The sequence below is a fragment of the Oncorhynchus mykiss genome, chromosome 7 (assembly GCF_057628025.1).
Source record: "Oncorhynchus mykiss isolate SJ-2025 chromosome 7, ASM5762802v1, whole genome shotgun sequence".
In the NCBI taxonomy this organism is placed as follows: Eukaryota; Metazoa; Chordata; class Actinopteri; order Salmoniformes; family Salmonidae; genus Oncorhynchus; species Oncorhynchus mykiss.
Genome location: NC_143028.1, coordinates 2,871,260 through 2,892,741, shown reverse-complemented (window position 1 = coordinate 2,892,741; position 21,482 = coordinate 2,871,260). Strand labels below are relative to the sequence as shown.

General features: G+C 43.4%; 1 protein-coding gene across 4 annotated transcripts; it reads left to right on the top strand.

Moving 5' to 3' along the window:
* Positions 1–360: 360 nt before the first annotated feature.
* On the top strand, positions 361–19,914 carry LOC110513724 (melanophilin-like). 4 transcript variants are annotated; one of them, XM_090239767.1, is made up of 16 exons: positions 361–541; positions 1,023–1,169; positions 6,046–6,267; positions 8,557–8,669; positions 10,650–10,694; positions 10,889–10,950; positions 11,049–11,159; positions 11,257–11,377; positions 11,535–11,731; positions 14,875–14,961; positions 15,846–16,064; positions 17,843–18,019; positions 18,270–18,431; positions 18,681–18,734; positions 18,842–18,890; positions 18,986–19,914. In XM_090239767.1, exons 2-16 carry the CDS (start codon positions 1,072–1,074, stop codon positions 19,030–19,032), a joined length of 1,764 nt encoding a protein of 587 aa, XP_090095893.1. In that variant the 5' UTR covers positions 361–541; positions 1,023–1,071; the 3' UTR covers positions 19,033–19,914. The 4 variants fall into 4 exon arrangements, with proteins under 4 accessions (XP_090095893.1, XP_090095895.1, XP_090095894.1 ...); XM_090239768.1 differs by having other exon boundaries at positions 408–541; positions 1,046–1,169; XM_090239769.1 differs by lacking the exon at positions 17,843–18,019.
* Positions 19,915–21,482: the final 1,568 nt, after the last annotated feature.

Genomic DNA, 21,482 nt, shown 5'->3' with positions numbered 1-21,482 from the left:
CATTATCACTTAATTAAATATACAACGGGTTAAAGAACATATTCAAATAATGATTGACATATTTTCATAAAAAATATTCTGATGAATTTATTCATATTCACATAATTCTAACACATGCTATTTAAAATAGCTTATGGAATGCCTATTACACAACTCTTCAGTGTCCTTATTCATTTATCAGGAAAATATTTTGTTTACTAATAGCTGTACTCATATTTACTCTGTTGGGGAAAACATACTTACTGATATGATGTTATTTTGGCATCTTTTGGGGGTTACTGCCATCCGAGGCCCTTACATCAGTATATTATGACTGAATTCAAATTTGGCAAAAATACAGGCCATTTTGACCTGTTATTTAGTTGTTAAAACTACTTGGAGTTGGAGGAGGGGTGAGAAGCTCGTTCATCCTCTCTCTTCTGTGAGAGTCAGAGCATGTGATGAACAACCGACTTCTTCAGGCCGTTCGCAAATGTGTTGCCTCAACTCCAGGGAATTAACAACTGACCTCACAGCTGTCTGCTCTGCGCCGGGCGTAAAGGTAAGTCATGATATTAATATGCTGAATCAAAGATTATGGTTTTTGTAGCACACGTGATTTCATTTCCATGCAGCGTATTTTTCTTTAGAAAAGTAAGTACAAGAAAATGTATAACCACGAATTAGAAAATCTATTCAGAAGCTGCTTTTTAAATCAATCTGGTGATATATTCTGGTTGACTAGACTGACCGCTGGCTGCACTCACAGTAAAACAATGTTAAGATGAGTGGTCAGTCTAGTCAACCGGGCTAATCTGGTCCACCCTGTGGAGTAAGTGGACATTTATCAGGGGTGTCAATGTATCCTTATGTTGTGTTGGCTTGGGTACATGGGTGATAAACCTTCAGGATTCTCACTAGTTTTGGTTACTTTACAGGGACCATATTCTCACTAGTTTTGGTTACTTTACAGGGACCATATTCTCGCTAGTTTTGGTTACTTTACAGGGACCATATTCTCACTAGTTTTGGTTACTTTACAGGGACCATCTCTGTGTTGCTGTAGAGTACTGGTTCATATTCTCCAAAACCATGGACCTGACCGCGCTTTCAGACGACGAGGCCAAGCACGTCTGGGAGGTCATACAGAGAGACTTCACCCTCAGGAAGATAGAAGAAGAGAGACTGGGGTAGGTCACTTTTAAAAAAAGGTTCAATATCATATTTCAGAGGTTTAGTGAGAAAATATTACATTGAATCAATGTTGAAGGGTGGAAGGCTTGGATGCGTTTTTCATTAGCATATCTGACATAACAAACTCCTTGTCCGTATGTGACGTATAAAATCATGAAGTCTTACGCTGACAGCATTTAGGACTCTACAACATTGGATACTTATTGTCTGTCTCTTATCTGAATGCCAACACTATAGATTCCATACGAGTCGATCACACTGAGGTCCTCAGCGATCTATATATTAGTCATATGTTTTACACTGTGTGTGTGTGTGTGTGTGTGTGTGTGTGTGTGTGTGTGTGTGTGTGTGTGTGTGTGTGTGTGTGTGTGTGTGTGTGTGTGCGTGTGTGTGTGTGTGTGTGTGTAAGTGTGTTCAGGCTTCAGGAATGTAAGTGTGAAACAGGCCTGCTGTTGTGAGTCAGCTCATCACAGTGATCATGGCTTAGTCACAAGGCCCGTTCTGCCTGTACTGTGTCCCAGGGAAAACAAGTTGCCAAGAGGCCTATTCTCTCTGGGACACAAAGACTCCTCTGTCTGTCTTCCTCATCTTGTCATACTCTTAAAGGAAAATAGACTTCCTGTCAGACATCACTTTATTTTATTCACAAACTGTCAGAAGGACATTGTGTTAAATGTTCTCGATAAGTTATGTGATGTAGTCCCTGCTGAGACTGACCAGAACAGAATTATAAGTGTGATTCTGCATGCATGATTCCACAGAGCCAATTTTAAACTGATTTATTATAATCCATGGAGTTAACAGGGACTTAATGTTATCTTCTTAATGCTATATACTAATCTACTGTATACTGATTTAATGCTATATACTAATCTACTGTATAATGATTTAATGCTATATACTAATCTACTGTATACTGATTTAATGCTATATACTAATCTACTGTATACTGATTTAATGCTATATACTAATCTACTGTATAATGATTTAATGCTATATACTAATCTACTGTATAATGATTTAATGCTATATACTAATCTACTGTATAATGATTTCATGCTATTTACTAATCCACTGTATAATGATTTCATGCTTTTTTTTGTTAGTTTATTTGTGTTGTTTGTAACTTATTTCTTGACTTATTTTATACATAATGTTGCTGCTACCATGTCTTATGACCGAAAATAACTTCTAGACATCAGGACTGCGATTACTCACCACGGACTGGCAGAATCCTTTTTTCCCTTTCACGACTCTGACGAACCCGACGCGAAGGATATACTGCTTCCTCAAGGAACAGGCCCCGATCCCTGTGATCTGTGTGAAGAGGAGGAGAAAGAGGGGCCGAAGGGCGGGCTGCCTTCTAAGATTTTGCAGGCAATCGAATAAACTCCCACTTCCCTCCATTCTGCTAGCAGACGTGCAGTCAGTCCTTGGAGAATAAAATCGACGAGTTACGCAGAAGATTAAACTACCAACAGGACATTAAAAACATCTTATGCTTCACGGAGTCGTGGCTGAATGATGACAATATTAAAATACAGCTGGCTGGTTATACGATGTACCGGCAGGATAGAACAGCGGCGTCTGGTAAGACAAGGGGCAGCGGACTATGTATTTTTGTAAATAACAGCTGGCGCACGATATCTAAGGAAGTCTTGAGCTATTGCTTTCCTGAGGTAGAGTATCTCATGATACGCTGTAGACCACACTACCTACCGAGAGAGATTTCATCTGTATTCGTCGTAGTTGTTTACATACCACCACAGTCAGAGGCTGGCACTAAGACAGCATTGAATGAGCTGTATTCCGTCATAAGCAAACAAGAAAACGCTCAACCAGAGGCGGCGCTCCTAGTAGCCGGGGACTTTATTGCAGGGAAACTTAAATCCGTTTTTACCAAATTTGTATCAGCATGTTAAATGTGCAACCAGAGGAAAAATAACAAAAAAGTGGTCAGATGAAGCAGATGCTAAGCTACAGGACTGTTTTGCTATCACAGACTGGAATATGTTCCAGGATTCCCCTGAGGGAATTGAGGAGTACACCACATCAGTCAATGGCTTCATCAATAAGTGCATTGATGAATTCGTCCCCACAGCGACCGTACGTACGTACATACGCCAACCAGAAGCCATGGATTTCAGGCAGCATCCGCACTAAGCTAAAGGCTAGAGCTGCCGCTTTCAAGGAGCGGGACTCTAACCTTGAAGCCTATAAGAAATCCTGCTATGGCCTATGGCCTGACAAACCATCAAACAGGAAAAGCGTCAGAAATACAGGACTGAGATCAAATCGTACTACACCGGCTTGTCGCTCGTCGGATGTGGCAGGGCTTGCAAACCATTACAGACTACAAAGGGAAGCATAGCCAAGAGCTGCCCAATGGCACAAGCCTACCAGACGAGCTAAACTACTTCTATGCTCGATTTAGGCAAATAACACTGAAACATGCATGAGAGCACCAGCTGTTCCTGAAGACTGTGTGATCACGCACTCCGCAGCAGGTGTGAGTAAGACCTTTAAACAGATCAACATTCACAAGGCCAGAGGGCCAGACAGATTACCAGGACGTGTACTGCAAGCATGTGCGGACCAACTGGCAAGTGTCTTCACTGACATTTTCAACCTCTCTGCCTGGGTCTGTAATACCAACATGTTTTAAGCAGACCACCATAGTGCCTGTGCCCAAGAACACTAAGATAACCTGCTTAAATGACTACCAACCCGTAGCACTCACTTCTGAAGCCATGAAGTGCTTTGAAAGGCTGGTCATGGCTCACATCAATACCATCATCCCAGAAACCCTAGACCCTCTCCAATTTGCATACCGCCCCAACGGATCCACAGATGATGCAATCTCTATTGCACTCCACAATGCCCTTTCCCACCTGGACAAAAGGAACACCTATGTGTTTCCAAGATGGCGTAGCAGTCAAATGTATTTGTCCTCGTCTTGTGCAGCCGTATTCATCGACCTGGCCAAGGCTTTCGACTCTGTCAATCACCACATTCTTATCGGCAGACTCAACAGTCTTGATTTCTCAAATGACTGCCTCGCCTGGTTCAGTGTGTCAAATCGGAGGGCCTGTTGTCCAAAGCTCTGGCAGTCTCTATGGAGTGCCACAGGGTTCAATTCTCAGGCCGACTCTTCTCTGTATACATCAATGATGTCGCTCTTGCTGCTGGTGAGTCTCTGATCCACCTTTATGCACACTACATCATTCTGTATACTTCTGGCCCTTCTTTGGACACTGTGTTAACTAACCTCCAGACGAGCTTCAATACCATACAACTCTCCTTCCTTTGCCTCCAACTACTCTTAAATGCAAGTAAAACTAAATGCATGCTCTTCAACCGATCGCTGCCCGCACCTGCCCGCCCGTCCAGCATCACTACTCTGGATGGTTCTGACTTAGACTATGTCGACAAGTACAAATACCTAGGTTTCTGGCTAGACTGTAAACTCTCCTTCCAGACTAACATTAAGCATCTCCAATCCAAAATTAAATCTAGAATAGGCTTCCTATTTTGCAACAAACCATCCTTCACTCATGCTGCCAAACATACCCTCGTAAAACTGACCATCCTACCGATCCTCGACTTCGGCGATGTCATTTACAAAATAGCCTCCAACACTCTACTCAACAAATTGGATGCAGTCTATCACAGTGTCATCCGTTTTGTCACCAAAGCCCCATATATTACCTACTACTGCGACCTGTACGCTCTCATTGGCTGGCCCTCGCTTCATACTCGTCGCCTAACCCACTGGCTCCAGGTCATCTACAAGTCTTTGCTAGGTAAAGCCCCGCCTTATCTCAGCTCACTGGTCACCCACCCGTAGCACGCGCTCCAACAGGTATATCTCACTGGTCACCCCCTTTGGCCGCCTTTCCTTCCAGTTCTCTGCTGCCAATGACTGGAACAAACTGCAAAAATAACTGAAGGTGGAGACTCATATCTCCCTCACTAGTTTTAAGCACCAGCTGTCAGAGCAGCTTACTGCACCTGTACATAGCTCATCTGTAAATAACCCATCCAACTACCTCATCCCCTTACTGTATTTATTTATTTATCTTGCTCCTTTGCACCCCAGTATCTCCTCTTGCACATTCATCTTCTGCACATCTGCACATTGGTAAATTGTAATTACTTCACCACTATGGCCTATTTATTGCCTTAACTTACCTCATTTGCACACACTGTATATAGACTTTTTCTACTGTATTATTGACTGAATGTTTGTTTATTCCATGTGTAACTCTGTGTTGTTGTATGTGTCAAACTACTTTGCTTTATCTTGGCCAGGTCGCAGTTGTAAATGAGAAATTGTTCTCAACTAGCATACCTGGTTAAATAAAGATGAAATAAATCAAATCAAATAAAAATGTGAGAATTGACTACAGCTCAGCACTCAACACCGTAGTGCCCTCAAAGCTCATCAATTAGCTAAGGACCCTTGGACTAAACACCTAAACACCACCTCTGTAACTGGATCCTGGAGACGCCTGAACATCTAGTCAAATGGCTATTTGCATTACCTCCCCCCCTTTACACCACTGCTACTCTCTGTTGTCAGCTATGCATAGTCACTTTAATAACTCTACCTGCATGTACATACTACCTCAAGCTCTACTACACATGTTGTATTTGGCGCAAGTGACTAATAAAATTTGATTTGAATTGATATATACTAATCTACTGTATAATGATTTCATTCCATATACTATTATACTGTATAATGATTTCATCACTTCTCTATGCCCTCCCCTCCCCCTTCTCTGCTCCCCTCCCCTCCCCTCCTCTCCCCTCTTCTCTGCTCTTCTCCTCCTCCCCTCCCCTCCTCTCCTATCCCACCCTCTCCTCTAGGGACCTAAAGACTAAGATAGAGAAGGAGGACACTAAGATTGAGCTGCTGGGTACTCAGACCACCCTGGTAGACTCTCACTGTATCCGCTGTCTGCAGCCCTTCAAGTTCCTGGTCAACAGTAAGCGTCAGTGCATAGACTGTAAGATGTACACCTGCAAGGCATGCAGCCGCTACAACAAGAAGGATCACGGCTGGGTGTGCGACCCCTGTCGTATGACAAGGTGGGGGCCATGGGTGTCAAGGCATCCTGAACACACAGCATTAAGGGATTCTCCTGAACACATAGTAATAACAGATGGGTTTGGAAACATTTGCAATCGTGTTTGACTGACCAGGTCTTGAACCCAGATCGTCTGTATCATTATGAAGCTTCAGGCAGTCAAAGAAGAGGGCCAACTCTTAGAAGGATAGTAATAATATATAGTTAGAGAAGAGGGACAACTCTTAGAAGGATAGTAATAATATATAGTTAGAGAAGAGGGACAACTCTTAGAAGGATAGAAATAATATATAGTTATAGTAGGAACAACTCTTAGAAGGATAGTAATAATATATAGTTATAGTAGGAACAACTCTTAGAAGGATAGTAATAATATATAGTTAGAGAAGAGGAACAACTCTTAGAAGGATAGTAATAATATATAGTTATAGTAGGGCCAACTCTTAGAAGGATAGTAATAATATATAGTTATAGTAGGAACAACTCTTAGAAGGATAGTAATAATATATAGTTATAGTAGGACCAACTCTTAGAAGGATAGTAACAATATATAGTTAGAGAAGAGGGCCAACTCTTAGAAGGATAGTAATAATATATAGTTATAGTAGGAACAACTCTTAGAAGGATAGTAATAATATATAGTTAGAGAAGAGGAACAACTCTTAGAAGGATAGTAATAATATATAGTTAGAGAAGAGGAACAACTCTTAGAAGGCTAGTAATAATATATAGTTATAGTAGGGCCAACTCTTAGAAGGCTAGTAATAATATATAGTTAGAGAAGAGGAACAACTCTTAGAAGGATAGTAATAATATATAGTTATAGTAGGAACAACTCTTAGAAGGATAGTAATAATATATAGTTAGAGAAGAGGAACAACTCTTAGAAGGCTAGTAATAATATATAGTTATAGTAGGGCCAACTCTTAGAAGGATAGTAATAATATATAGTTAGAGAAGAGGAACAACTCTTAGAAGGATAGTAATAATATATAGTTATAGTAGGACCAACTCTTAGAAGGATAGTAATAATATATAGTTAGAGAAGAGGGCCAACTCTTAGAAGGATAGAAATAATATATAGTTATAGTAGAACCAACTCTTAGAAGGATAGAAATAATATATAGTTATAGTAGAACCAACTCTTAGAAGGATAGTAATAATATATAGTTAGAGAAGAGGAACAACTCTTAGAAGGATAGTAATAATATATAGTTATAGTAGGGCCAACTCTTAGAAGGATAGTAATAATATATAGTTATAGTAGGAACAACTCTTAGAAGGATAGTAATAATATATAGTTATAGTAGGGCCAACTCTTAGAAGGATAGTAATAATATATAGTTATAGTAGGAACAACTCTTAGAAGGATAGTAATAATATATAGTTAGAGAAGAGGGCCAACTCTTAGAAGGATAGTAATAATATATAGTTAGAGAAGAGGAACAACTCTTAGAAGGATAGAAATAATATATAGTTATAGTAGAACCAACTCTTAGAAGGATAGAAATAATATATAGTTAGAGAAGAGGAACAACTCTTAGAAGGATAGTAATAATATATAGTTATAGTAGAACCAACTCTTAGAAGGATAGTAATAATATATAGTTAGAGAAGAGGAACAACTCTTAGAAGGATAGTAATAATATATAGTTATAGTAGAACCAACTCTTAGAAGGATAGTAATAATATATAGTTAGAGAAGAGGAACAACTCTTAGAAGGATAGTAATAATATATAGTTATAGTAGGGCCAACTCTTAGAAGGATAGTAATAATATATAGTTAGAGAAGAGGAACAACTCTTAGAAGGCTAGTAATAATATATAGTTAGAGAAGAGGGACAACTCTTAGAAGGCTAGTAATAATATGTAGTTATAGAGAATAGGGCCAAGAGTCCTGTTCAGGTGACATGGTCAGAAAACTATTCTAGCTCTATGGGGTTCATATACATTCCATTGATGATGGGGTTCATATTGAGATTGGAGTGACTCTCCTAGCTCTATGGGGTTCATATTGAGACTGGAGCGACTCTCCTAGCTCTATGGGGTTCATATTGAGACTGAAGTGACTCTCCTAGCTCTATGGTGTTCATATTGAGACTGAAGTGGCTCTCCAAGCTCTATGGGGTTCATATTGAGACTGGAGTGGCTCTCCAAGCTCTATGGGATTCATATTGAGACTGGAGTGACTCTCCTAGCTCTATGGGATTCATATTGAGACTGGAGTGACTCTCCTAGCTCTATGGGGTTCATATTGAGACTGGAATGACTCTTGTGTTTACCTTGCAGGGTCCTGAAAATTGGAACAGTGGGATGGTACCATGACAATGTGCGCACCCGTTTCAAGCGCTTCGGCAGTGCCAAGGTGATGAAGTCTCTTTACAAGCGACTCAACGGAGAGGGTGGGTTCTTTTTGTTTGATTATTGATTAATTGTGCATACTTCTAAATGTAATCACGTTACAGTTGTGGTTGTTGTTGAGAGTGTCCAAGTGTCACATTTTGGTCACCAAATGATCAGGAGTGTGACACATGGCTGGCTGTAATGAAGAGTCACATGGTAGGGCCTGTACATGACACCGGGGTGACATAGCCATGCTATGATGACATATGGTCACCACTGGCAGCTGGTGGGAGGAGCTATAGGAGGACGGGCTCATTGTAAACGGAATGGTATCAAACACATTAAACATATGGAAACCACATGTTTGACTCCATTCCATTGATTCCATTCCAGCCATTACAATGAGCCTGTCCTCCTATAGCTCCTCCCACCAGCCTCCACTAATGGTCACATATAGCGTTCTAGAACTGGGAACAGTGTTCTAGAACTGAGTGACTGTTGTCTGTTCTGTATTCTAACAGTCCTCTTGACCCAGACCTCACATAGGACAAAGAGATGATTTAAAGTACAGTACCAGTCAAAAGTTTGGACACACCTACTCATTCAAGGGTTTTTCTTTATTTTTACTATTTTCTACATTGTAGAATAGCGAAGACATCAAAACTATGAAATAATCTGGAATCATGTAGTAACCAAAAAAGTGTTAAACAAATCAAAATATATTTTCGATTCTTGCCTTGATGACAGCTTTGCACACTCTTGGCAGCTTTGCACACTCTCAACCAGCTTAACCTGGAATGATTTTCAGTCTTGAAGGAGTTCCCACATATGCTGAGCACTTGTTGGCTGCTTTTCCTTCACTCTGATGGCCAACTCATCCCAAACCATTTCAATTCGGTTGAGGTCAGGTGATTGTGGAGGCTAGGTCATCTGATGCAGCACTCCATCACTCTCCTTCTTGGTCAAACGGAGGTGTGTTTTGGGTCATTGTCCTGTTGAAAAACAAATTATGGTCCCACTAAGGGCAAACCAGATGGGATGGCGTATTGCTGCAGAATGCTGTGGTAGCCATGCTGGTTAAGTGTGCCTTGATCATCCATTCATCCAGATCATCCAGATCATCCATTCACCTACTCTGCGTCGAATAAAGACGCGGCGATTGGAACCAAAAATCTCAAATTTGGACTCAACAGACCAAAGGACAGATTTACAACGGTCTAATGTTCATTGCTCATGTTTCTTGGCCCAAGCAAGTCTCTTCTTATTATTGGTGTCTTTTAGTAGTGGTTTCTTTGCAGCAATTCAACCATGAAGACCTGATTCACGCAGTCTCCTCTGAACAGTTGATGTTGAGATGTGTCTGTTACTTGAACTCTGTGAAGCATTTATTTGGGCTGCAATTTCTGAGGCTGGTAACTCTGATGAACTTATCCTCTGCAGCAGAGGTAACTCTGGATCTTCCTTTCCTGTGGCGGTCCTCATGAGAGCCAGTTTCATCATAGCGCTTAATGGTTTCTGCGACTGCACTTGAAGAAACTTTCAAAGTTCTTGAAGTTTTCCGGGTTGACTGACCTTCATGTCCTAAAGTAATGATGTCCTGTCGTTTCTCGTTGCTAATTTAAGCTGTTCTTTCCATAATATGGACTTGGTCTTTTACCAAATAGGGCTATCTTCTGTATACCACCCCTACCTTGTCAGAACACAACTGATTGGCTCAAACGCATTAAGAAGGAAAGTAATTCCACAAATGAACTTATAACAAGGAATGCCTGTTCATTCCAGGTTACTACCTCATGAAGCTGGTTGAGAGAATGCCAAGAGTGTGCAAAGCTGTCATCAAATCAAAGGGTGGCAACTTTGAAGAATCTCAAATATAAAATATATTTGGATTCCATTTGTGTTATTTTATAGTTTTGATGTCTTCACTATTATTGTACAATGTATAAAATAGTAAAAATAAAGATCTTGGAATGATCAGGTGACTGGTACTGTCTATATAACTATTAATAACAGAATATCACTTCTCTCTGTCTTCACAGGCGCCCGGCGTGACAGTGACACACAAAGCATGCCTGATTTCCGCAGTAAGTAGAATAGAGGAAGGCAATGGGAAAAACATATCAATATTTCAACATACTGTACCTGAAAACTGCTGAACCCCATATCATAGTGGAGTTGACAACACCAGCATAAGCACTATGATATGCAAACGTAACACGGGGTTACACAATTTGACAAGAAACAAAGTCACCCCTTCTTGTCCCTCTCTCCCCTGTAGACGACAGGTACAATGGTCATGATGAGGACTGTGCAGATGCAGAAGCTCAGCGATACAAAATGGTAAACAGTTTCTCCTCTCAATATCGTTCCTGAGAAACTGGATATCATATCCCAGACTCACTACTTCTCTTTATGTCTCCATCCTGTTGTTCTGTCAGATGCGAAAGAACAAGCGCCTGCTCTCTGTTCATCCCATGGACTTGGATGTGGATATAGAAGAGTATTTTCCACCCCACTCTCGCACTCACTCTCGTCGACAATCCTACCAGGTAGACGGACAAAACAGTCCTGGTTTCTACTAGCCAAAAGTAGTGCATTGTGGGAATAGGGGGTTATTTAAGGTTGTGATGGTTGTGTCACCTACAGCAGATCCAGGAGGAGCGAGGTGGTGGTCACCGGGGTGACATGGAGTTCATGGATTCCATGCAGCAACAACAACACCGCATGAACCGTAGGAAGAGCCTGGATAGGTACAACATGCGCCCTGGTAAGCAACAAGCACACACACACTCCCACACACACACAGACATTCAATCAGAGCTGGTTAGTTTGCAGTGTAATGGCATTACAATACTACAACAACAGTAATCTCACGCCAAACTGACATTTTGTAATATAACCTGAGCTAAAGCGATGGTCCTCAGACGATGGGCAGTATGGGATGGTGCGTGCCCGCTCCCTATCCAAGATCAGCTCCTCTATGAACCGCCAGCACTATGTGGATACGTCAGAAGAGGAGGAGGGAGGGCGCAACACCATGTACCAGACCCCCTATCGCCGACGCCCTTCCTACAGCCGAGTTGGCTCTCACGAGAACCTGCAGGCCCCAACACAGCAACCGGTAGGATGTGTGTTGGTGTGTGTGTGTGTGTGTGTGAGAAGGAGAGAGTGAAATAGAGCTGAAACAGAGATGAGACAGATGACGTCTCTCTCCACTATTAAACTACCCTGACATGAGACAGATGACGTCTCTCTCCACTATTAAACTACCCTGACATGAGACAGATGACGTCTCTCTCCACTATTAAACTACCCTGACATGAGACAGATGACGTCTCTCTCCACTATTAAACTACCCTGACCATAGAAAATGACCCACATTAACTGGCAAACAAGGGTGGACTTGTCCTTCCACTCAAGCCTGGGAAGATGGATTTCAAACACTGTTGGGCTGATTTACATTGTACATGTATTTATTGGAAGTTGTGTGTCTCAAGTGATGCATGCTGGGGTTTTGGCGGGCAAAGGAGGAATTGGCCCTGGGGGTGACCAGTGAGATATACCTGCTGGAGCGCGTGCTACGGGTGGGTGCTGCTATGGTGACCAGCGAGCTGAGATAAGGCGGGACTTTACCTAGCAGGGTCTTGTAGATGACCTGGAACCAGTGGGTTTGGCGACGAGTATGAAGCGAGGGCCAGCCAACGAGAGTTACAGGTCGCAGTGGTGGGTAGTGTATGGGGCTTTGGTGACAAAACGGATGGCACTGTGATAGACTGCATCCAATTTGTTGAGTAGGGTGTTGGAGGCTATTTTGTAAATTACATCGCCGAAGTCGAGGATCGGTAGGATGGTCAGTTTTACGAGGGTATGTTTGGCAGCATGAGTGAAGGATGCTTTGTTGCAAAATAGGAAGCCAATTCTAGATTTAACTTTGGATTGGAGATGTTTGATGTGACTCTGGAAGGAGAGTTTACAGTCTAACCGGACACCTAGGTATTTGTAGTTGTCCACATATTCTAAGTCAGTACCGTCCAGAGTAGTGATGCTGGGCGGGCGGGCAGATGTAGGCAGCGATCGGTTGAAGGGCATGCATTTATTTTTACTTGTATTTAAGAGCAGTTAGAGGCTACGGAAGGAGAGTTGTATGGCATTGAAGCTCATCTGGAGGGTAGTTAACACAGTGTCCAAAGTCCGAAGTATACAGAATGGTGTAGTCTGCGTAGAGGTGGATCAGAGACTCACCAGCAGCAAGAGCAATATCATTGATGTATACAGAGAAAAGAGTTGGCCCAAGATTGAACCTTGTGGCACCCCCATAGAGACTGCCAGAGGCCCGGACAACAGGCCCTCTGATTTGACACACTGAACTCTATCAGAAAAGTAGTTGGTGAACCAGGCGAGGCAATCATTTGAGAAACTGAGGCTGTTGAGTCTGCTGATGAGGATGTGGTGATTGACAGAGTCGAAAGCCTTGGCCAGGTCAATGATTACGGCTGCACAGTATTGTTTCTTATCGATGGTGGTTAAGATATTGTTTAGGACCTTGAGCGTGGCTGAGGTGCACCCATGACCAGCTCTAAAACCAGATTGCATTGGGGAGAAGGTACGGTGGGATTCAAAATGGTCGGTAATCTGTTTGTTAACTTGGCTTTCGAAGACCTTAGAAAGGCAGGGTAGGATAGATATAGGTCTGTAGCAGTTTGGATCAAGAGTGTCCCCCCCTTTGAATAGGGGGATGACCGCAGCTGCTTTCCAATCTTTGGGAATGGTGGTGCAGCGCTGTTGACCGGGGTAGGAGTAGCCTGGTGCAAAGCATGGCCAGCCGTAGAAAAATGCTTATTGAAATTCTCAATTATAGTGGATTTATCAGTGGTGACAGAGTTTTCTATCCTCAGTGCAGTGGGCAGCTGGGAGGAGGTGCTCTTATTCTCCATGGACTTTACAGTGTCCCAGAACTTTTTGGAGTTTGTGTTGCAGGAAGCAAATTTCTGCTTGAAAAAGCTAGCCTTGGCTTTTCTATGCCTGTGTCTATTGGTTTCTTTCTTCACCAAAAAGTTGCATATCACGGGGGCTGTTCGATGCTAATGCAGAACGCCACGGGATGTTTTTGTGCTGGTTAAGGGCAGTCAGGTCTGGAGAGAACCAAGGGCTATATCTGTTCCTGGTTCTAAATTTTTTGAATGGGGCATGTTTATTTAAGATGGGGAGGAAGGAATTTTAAAGAATAACCAGGCATCCTCTACTGAAGGGATGAGGTCAATATCCTTCCAGGATACCCCGGCCAGGTCGATTAGAAAGGCATGCTTGCTGAAGTGTTTTAGGGAGCATTTGACAGTGATGAGTGAAGGTCGTTTGACCACTGACCCATTACGGATACAGGCAATGAGGCAGTGATCGCTGATATCCTGGTTGAAAAGAGCAGAGGTGTCTTTGGAGGGCAAGTTGGTTAGGATGATATCTATGAGGGTGCCCGTGTTTATGGCTTTGGGGTTGTACCTGGTAGGTTCATTGATCATTTGTGTGAGATTGATGGCAACAAGCTTAGATTGTAGGATGTGGAATAGGGTGTAATCAGCTGTTCTGCTCAGCCAATGATTAGAAGGTCTATTTTGATTGATTACTCCATGCAAGTCTGGTGTAATACAATATCCAACCTTGTGTCAGGTTTGCGTCTCGATTCATGCACAATGTACATTTTGTATTGGTCTCACCTCATTCCTCTCCTGTCATTTTGTATTGGTCTCACCTCATTCCTCTCCTGTAATTTTGTATTGGTCTCACCTCATTCCTCTCCTGTCATTTTGTATTGGTCTCACTTCACTTGGTCTCACCTCATTCCTCTCCTGTCATTTTGTATTGGTCTCACCTCACTTGGTCTCACCTCACTCCTCTCCTGTAATTTTGTATTGGTCTCACCTCACTTGGTCTCACCTCATTCCTCTCCTGTCATTTTGTATTGGTCTCACCTCATTCATCCCCTGTCATTTGTATTGGTCTCACCTCACCCCTCTCCTGTCATTTGTATTGGTCTCACCTCATTCATCCCCTGTCATTTATATTGGTCTCACCTCATTCCTCTCCTGTCATTCGTATTGGTCTCACCTCACTTGGTCTCACCTCACTCCTCTCCTGTCATTTGTATTGGTCTCACCTCATTCATCCCCTGTCATTTGTATTGGTCTCACCTCACTCCTCTCCTGTCATTTCGTATTGGTCTCACCTCACTTGGTCTCACCTCACTCCTCTCCTGTCATTGTGATACAGGTCAATGCGCTAAACAAGCGTATGTCAGCCATAGAGAGTCTCCTGAACCGGCTGGAGTCCAAGATGACTCTACCCCCCGACGATGAAGTAAGAAAGGGTTAAAAACCTTACTACTGCTCTCCTAACAGAGCATCCTACTGCTCTCCTAACAGAGCTTCCTACTGCTCTCCTAACAGAGCATCCTTCTGCTCTCCTAACAGAGCATCCTTCTGCTCTCCTAACAGAGCTTCCTACTGCTCTCCTAACAGAGCATCCTTCTGCTCTCCTAACAGAGCATCCTTCTGCTCTCCTAACAGAGCATCCTACTGCTCTCCTAACAGAGCATCCTACTGCTCTCCTAACAGAGCTTCCTACTGCTCTCCTAACAGAGCATCCTTCTGCTCTCCTAACAGAGCATCCTACTGCTCTCCTAACAGAGCATCCTTCTGCTCTCCTAACAGAGCATCCTACTGCTCTCCTAACAGAGCTTCCTACTGCTCTCCTAACAGAGCATCCTTCTGCTCTCCTAACAGAGCATCCTACTGCTCTCCTAACAGAGCATCCTACTGCTCTCCTAACAGAGCATCCTACTGCTCTCCTAACAGAGCATCCTACTGCTCTCCTAACAGAGCATTATATTTCTTGGAATAATCATATTAGAGAGAATCACAGCTGTTCATCAAAGGGTAACTTGTTAGCTAACTCTGGCCTTAACCTGTTGTTGCCCAACTTGAGTTGGGCTCGTTTCCATTACAACTCCTCCTTGTTGAATTTCTCCTTAAGACATAAGCAATTCAACTCCTAAACATTCAAGTCTTAAACTGACGAGAATCTAGATGGAACTGACCCCAACCCTGTTTCTGTCCACCTGGAATAAAGTCAAGAAAACTGCCCAGAACAGAGTTCACTGGAGATGCACTGTTGAGGCTCGAGGTTCCACTAGCAGCAAAAAAGAAAAAAGTCTAGTAAGTCAATCCTGTTTCTATCCACAGGCGACGTCCCCGACCGCTGCACAGATAGAGGAGGAGAAGCTGAGGAGGAAGCTGAGCGAGCTGGCGGGGAACATCAGTGTTCCGTCCTCCGACGAGGAAGCAGGAGGGGGGAAGAAGACCCCTTTATTAAAGAGGGCCGCTGTGAAGAGTAACCTCCCAGTCCTCCCCCTAGAGCCCCTCAGTTCCTCCAGCGACGAGGGGCCCACCGAGGCTCAGCAGGTGAATTTTTGGGGGTCCTGTTACCCTGTTACATCTCAGACACACACGAAAAAGCTGTAGCGGAGGTGATAGGATCCAACCAATGATGTGTATAAACCCTGGATTGCTGATGCTATGTAATGGCCAATGAGATGTTTTGAAGCCACCTGCCTCCATATTGGTACTCTTCCATAGGAGAACTACATAGGATAACTACATAGGAGAACTACATAGGAGAACTACATAGGAGAACTACATAGGAGAACTACATAGGAGAACCACATAGGATAACTACATAGGAGAACTACATAGGAGAACCACATAGGAGAACCACATAGGAGAACCACATAGGAGAACCACATAGGAGAACCACATAGGAGAACCACATAGGAGAACCACATAGGATAACTACATAGGAGAACCACATAGGAGAACCACATAGGAGAACCACATAGGAGAACCACATAGGAGAACCACATAGGATAACTACATAGGAGAACCACATAGGAGAACCACATAGGAGAACCACATAGGAGAACCACATAGGATAACTACATAGGAGAACCACATAGAAGAACCACATAGGAGAACCACATAGGAGAACCACATAGGAGAACCACATAGGAGAACCACATAGGAGAACCACATAGGAGAACCACATAGGAGAACTCTTCCATAGGAATGAATGGAATTCTACAGTATTTCAATAAAATGTTTCAAGAACAAAAGAACATGTATTTAGGTATTTATTTGTTGTAGTGGGGACAGTATCATTAGTACAACAACAACAACACATATTTTAAGGAATATATTTTGTATTTTTATGTTCAGTTCACATAATATAAATGTGTTTTTGTTTTTTTGTATTTTTCTACCCCTTTTTCTCCCCAATTGGTGGTAAGTCTTGTCCCATCGTTGCACCTCCCCTACGGACTTGAGAGAGGTGAAGGTCGAGAGCCATGCGTCCTCCGAAACACGACCCTGCCAAGCTGCACTGCTTCTTGACGCACTGCTCGCTTAACCCGCCACAATGAGTTACTAGATCGCAACGGGACAATGACGTCCCGGCCGGCCAAACCCTCCCCTAACCCGGACGACGCTGAGACAATTGTGCGCCACCTCATGGATCTCCCGGTCACGGCCGGCTGCAACACAGCCTGGGATTGATCCCGGGTCTGTAGTGACGCCGCCAGCATTGTGATGCAGTTCCTTAGACAGCTGCGACACTTGGGAGGCCCCACATAATGTCATTTAGACGTATGCATTAAAGTGTCTGTAATAGAATATACTTGTCAAAAACCAATGTAGACATTAATAAATGCAGGGGCAGTACCAAAATGTAGGCTTCAAAACAACACCCCCTGTCAGTCATCTAGGGTTTACATCATTGGCTCCAACCAGGGACCTCTCGCACGCAGAGTTAACATCTTAAAACAATCCCTAACACTCTTTCTAGCACTAATACTCACACTTGTCTTTTCTCACTCGCACTTCAGCACTTTGCTGATAGCTGCTTTACTGAGGAAAAGTTGGACTTACTATGACTGTGATATGTGGTTGCACCAACTGTCAGTCCCTCTGGATAAGAGTCTCTTGCTAAATGACGGCAATGTCAATGTAAATGTCTTCACCATTAGACCAAGACAAAATCCGTGTGGTCTCAGGGTGACATTTGGGCTAGCAAGTCTCAGGCAGGGCTACCTGATCACGAAAGTGTGATTCCAAATCACCTCCGCTACATATAGGAGACGTAGGTACTTTCCCAACGGCTAATTTCTGTTCCCTTACATGGCTTTCAGAGATCCACCGCGGCGGCCCTCTGTGACATCACCAAAGAGTTTCTCAGAACCATTAATGCCGCTGAAAGCGCGATGAACGAGTACTTCCCCTCAATAACGTCTAATGACAGCCCCATGATAACTGACGTGGCTGACGTAAGGAAAGCAGCTGAGTCTTACAGGGAACTTGAGGAAAATGTAAGATTCAAAATCACACTCCTCTTTTCCTCCCAAGCAATCCTAATCCAATCAAAATAGCTGTGTGTCAAGTGTAGGTCTGGAGCCTTTTGTTTAAAGCATGAAGAGACGTCCTGTGATGTCTTAAAGCAGAGATTCGCTTTGTATTCCAAGCAGTCTAGTCTGGAAACTGTTAGCCTGCTAATGGTGTGTGGTTAGCAGCTCGTCTGTAAGGGTACATTTGTGGTGGTTGTCCTGTGCCCTGTTCCAGGTGTACATGACCTCAGGGAAGTCCTTTGATCTGGAGAAGAAGCTGAGGCATCTGGAGCAGAGTGCCAAGAACCGCTTCGGAGGGGCCACAGACTCGGAGCTGTCTGACCTGGAGGACGTGGTGGCTCTGACTGCACATCGGGTCCAGAGCACTGAGAGTGAGGTAGGTGACGAGGCTCTACTGCGGGTTCTACTGAGCAGGCTTTCTACTCAACAGGGATGTGCTGTATGGACTGAAAAGCACACTGTGAACTGTAGATTTCCAAGAACCATTGTGGCCTACAGAGACGCATGAAGAAATAACAATAAAACACAAGAGCTCGTTTAGTTGATTTATCTATTATTTTCAGATAACTTGTTTTCCTTCAGAAGGGGTATAATTTGTACTTTCTGTCTTTTCCTTCTCTCTTAGGTGTCTGATTTGGAGAACAAACTTGCTGCTCTAAGTGCCTCAGGGAAGAAAAAGGTGAGTATGTTGTGCAATTCAATAATTCTCTTCAGTCCCTCTTGGGCTTGCTTTGATGCTTATTGTTGTCGCAGGCTGTTGTCTAAAACAACTATTCTATCTGACAGATATCAGGTTCACAGAACAGGAAAAGGTTTCCCCAAGACTTCCCCACAAGTAAGGCCCAAAGCATATTGTGATGCCCCTAATATGTTGTCTTTGAGTCCTGACCAACTGTGCTTATGACCATCTCCTCTTGTTTCCACCATCAGAACCCAGCAACGGCTCAGGATCCCTACGGAAATCCAATCACATGTAAAAGGACTGTACGACGAATAAGCCCAATGAAACTGTCTGTATTATCTTAGTTACTGAAATATACCTTCAACCTTATCTGTCACTGATCCACTGTGTATCTGATGTCAATCTCATATCCACATTGTTACAGTATGTTAATGGTATATCCACACCCACAATGCACAGCAGTTATGTGCTGTAAAAGCAGGCTACACCATAGCTATGTTCAATGCAAAAACAACCCTGGTTTACTGCCTGAAAGTCATACGCATTCTAAAGTATCCTCTCAGTCTCAATGTATCTGATGTCTAAACTCATGAAATGCTCTGATGTGATTGGTCAAAAGGGCAATGTGTGGGGAAAAAATATCAGAATTGGGCTTCCTGCTGCAAAACAGTCTAAGTTTCCTGATTTAAAAGATGAATCTGTGCCATATAGGCTACCAACATTCCAGCAGAGGCAAAATGTGACTTTCTGTGTTAAAATGGAGTTTGATTAGTGAACACTGGTAGTTTCTGTACACTATCATGACCTCGTCTAATAATGACCTTTTGGGTTGCATGGGATTCTGGGAAACAAGCAACACGACTTACTATCTTACATCACCAACTGTGTTACATTCCAATAACAGAGTGTCTGTTACATATTGTCGTAGTACATATCTTTCTGAAAAAGTGAAATGTTGTCTTGACACTGACCAGACAAATATGCTATGAAATAACAAGTTATCAGGTCTGGATCTCTGTTTTCTCTCAATTCATATCAAAAAATATGTCTGAAACCGTTTTCAAGACAATTATAAATATTGCAGTAGGATGAATATATATATACTGTATCATTTGAAAAGCTGCAGTGCGTTGTGCTGTCACTGGGCTTCTGCATCTAATAAATTGTATCACATCAACTGTTGAGTGTTTGAGTGTTTCTATTCTGAGGGGATCTTAACATACACTACCGGTAAGAAGGCCCGCTCTGCCATGCCCATATTGGTATAGTGATTGCAGGCAGACACGTGCTGCCACCTAGTGACACAGCGTTTTCACATTCATACATGATTGCTTTTTAAACAAACAAAGATTTAGATTAGACTGTAATAACATATCAATGACACTAAAAACATAAATTAAACTGTAATACCATATCAATGCACTCCACACTGCCCTTTCCCACCTGGACAATAGGAGAGAATGCTATTCATTGACTACAACTCAGCGTTCAACACCATAGTGCCCTCAAAGCTCATCACTAAGCTAAGGGCCCTTGGACTAAACACGCCCCCAGGTGGTAAGGGTAGGTAACAACACATCCGCCACGCTGATCCTCAACACGGGGTCCCCTCAGGGGTGCATGCTCAGTCCCCTCCTGTACTCCCTGTTCACTCATGACTGCACGGCCAGGCACGACTCCAACACCATCATTAAGTTTGCTGATGACACAACAGTGGTAGGCCTGATCACCGACAACGATGAGACAGCCTATAGGGAGGAGGTCAGAGACCTGGCAGTGTGGTACCAGGAAAACAACCTCTCCCTCAATGTGAGCAAGATAAAGGAGATGATTGTGGACTACAGGAAAAGAAGGACCGAGCACGCCCCCATTCTCATCGACGGGGCTGCAGTGGAGCAGGTTGAGAGCTTCAAGTTCCTTGGCGTCCACATCACCAACAAACTAACATGGTCCAAGCACACCAAGACAGTCGTGAAGAGGACACGACAAAACCTATTCCCCCTCAGGAGACTGAAAAGATTTGGCATGGGTCCTACAGCTGCACTCTCGAGAGCATCCTGACTGGTTGCATCACTGCCTGGTATGGCAACTGCTCAGCCTCCGACCGCAAGGCACTACAGAGGGTAGTGCGTACGGCCCAGTACATCACTGGGACCAAGCTTCCTGCCATCCAGAACCTCCCCTCTATACCAGGCAATGTCAGAGGAAGGCCCTAAAAATGGTCAAAGACTCCAGCCACCCCAGTCATAGACTGTTCTCTCTGCTACCGCATGGCAAGCAGTACTGGAGCACAAAGTCTAGGTTCAAGAGGCTCCTAAGTAATTGCTACCCCAAAGCCATAAGACTCCTGAACAGCTAATCAAATGGCTACCCAGACTATTTACATTGCCCCCCCTCCCCCTCCCCCAGAACGCTGCTGCTACTCTCTGTTATTATCTATGTATAGTCACCTTAATAACTCTACCGACATGTACATATTACCTCAATTACCTCGACACCGGTGCCCCCGCACATTGACTCTGTACCGGTACCCCCTGTATATAGCCTCCACATTGACTGTGCACTGGTACCCCCTGTATATAGCCTCCACATTGACTGTGCACTGGTACCCCCTGTATATAGCCTCCACATTGACTCTGTACCGGTACCCCCTGTATATAGCCTCCACATTGACTGTGCACTGGTACCCCCTGTATATAGCCTCCACATTGACTGTGCACTGGTACCCCCTGTATATAGCCTCCA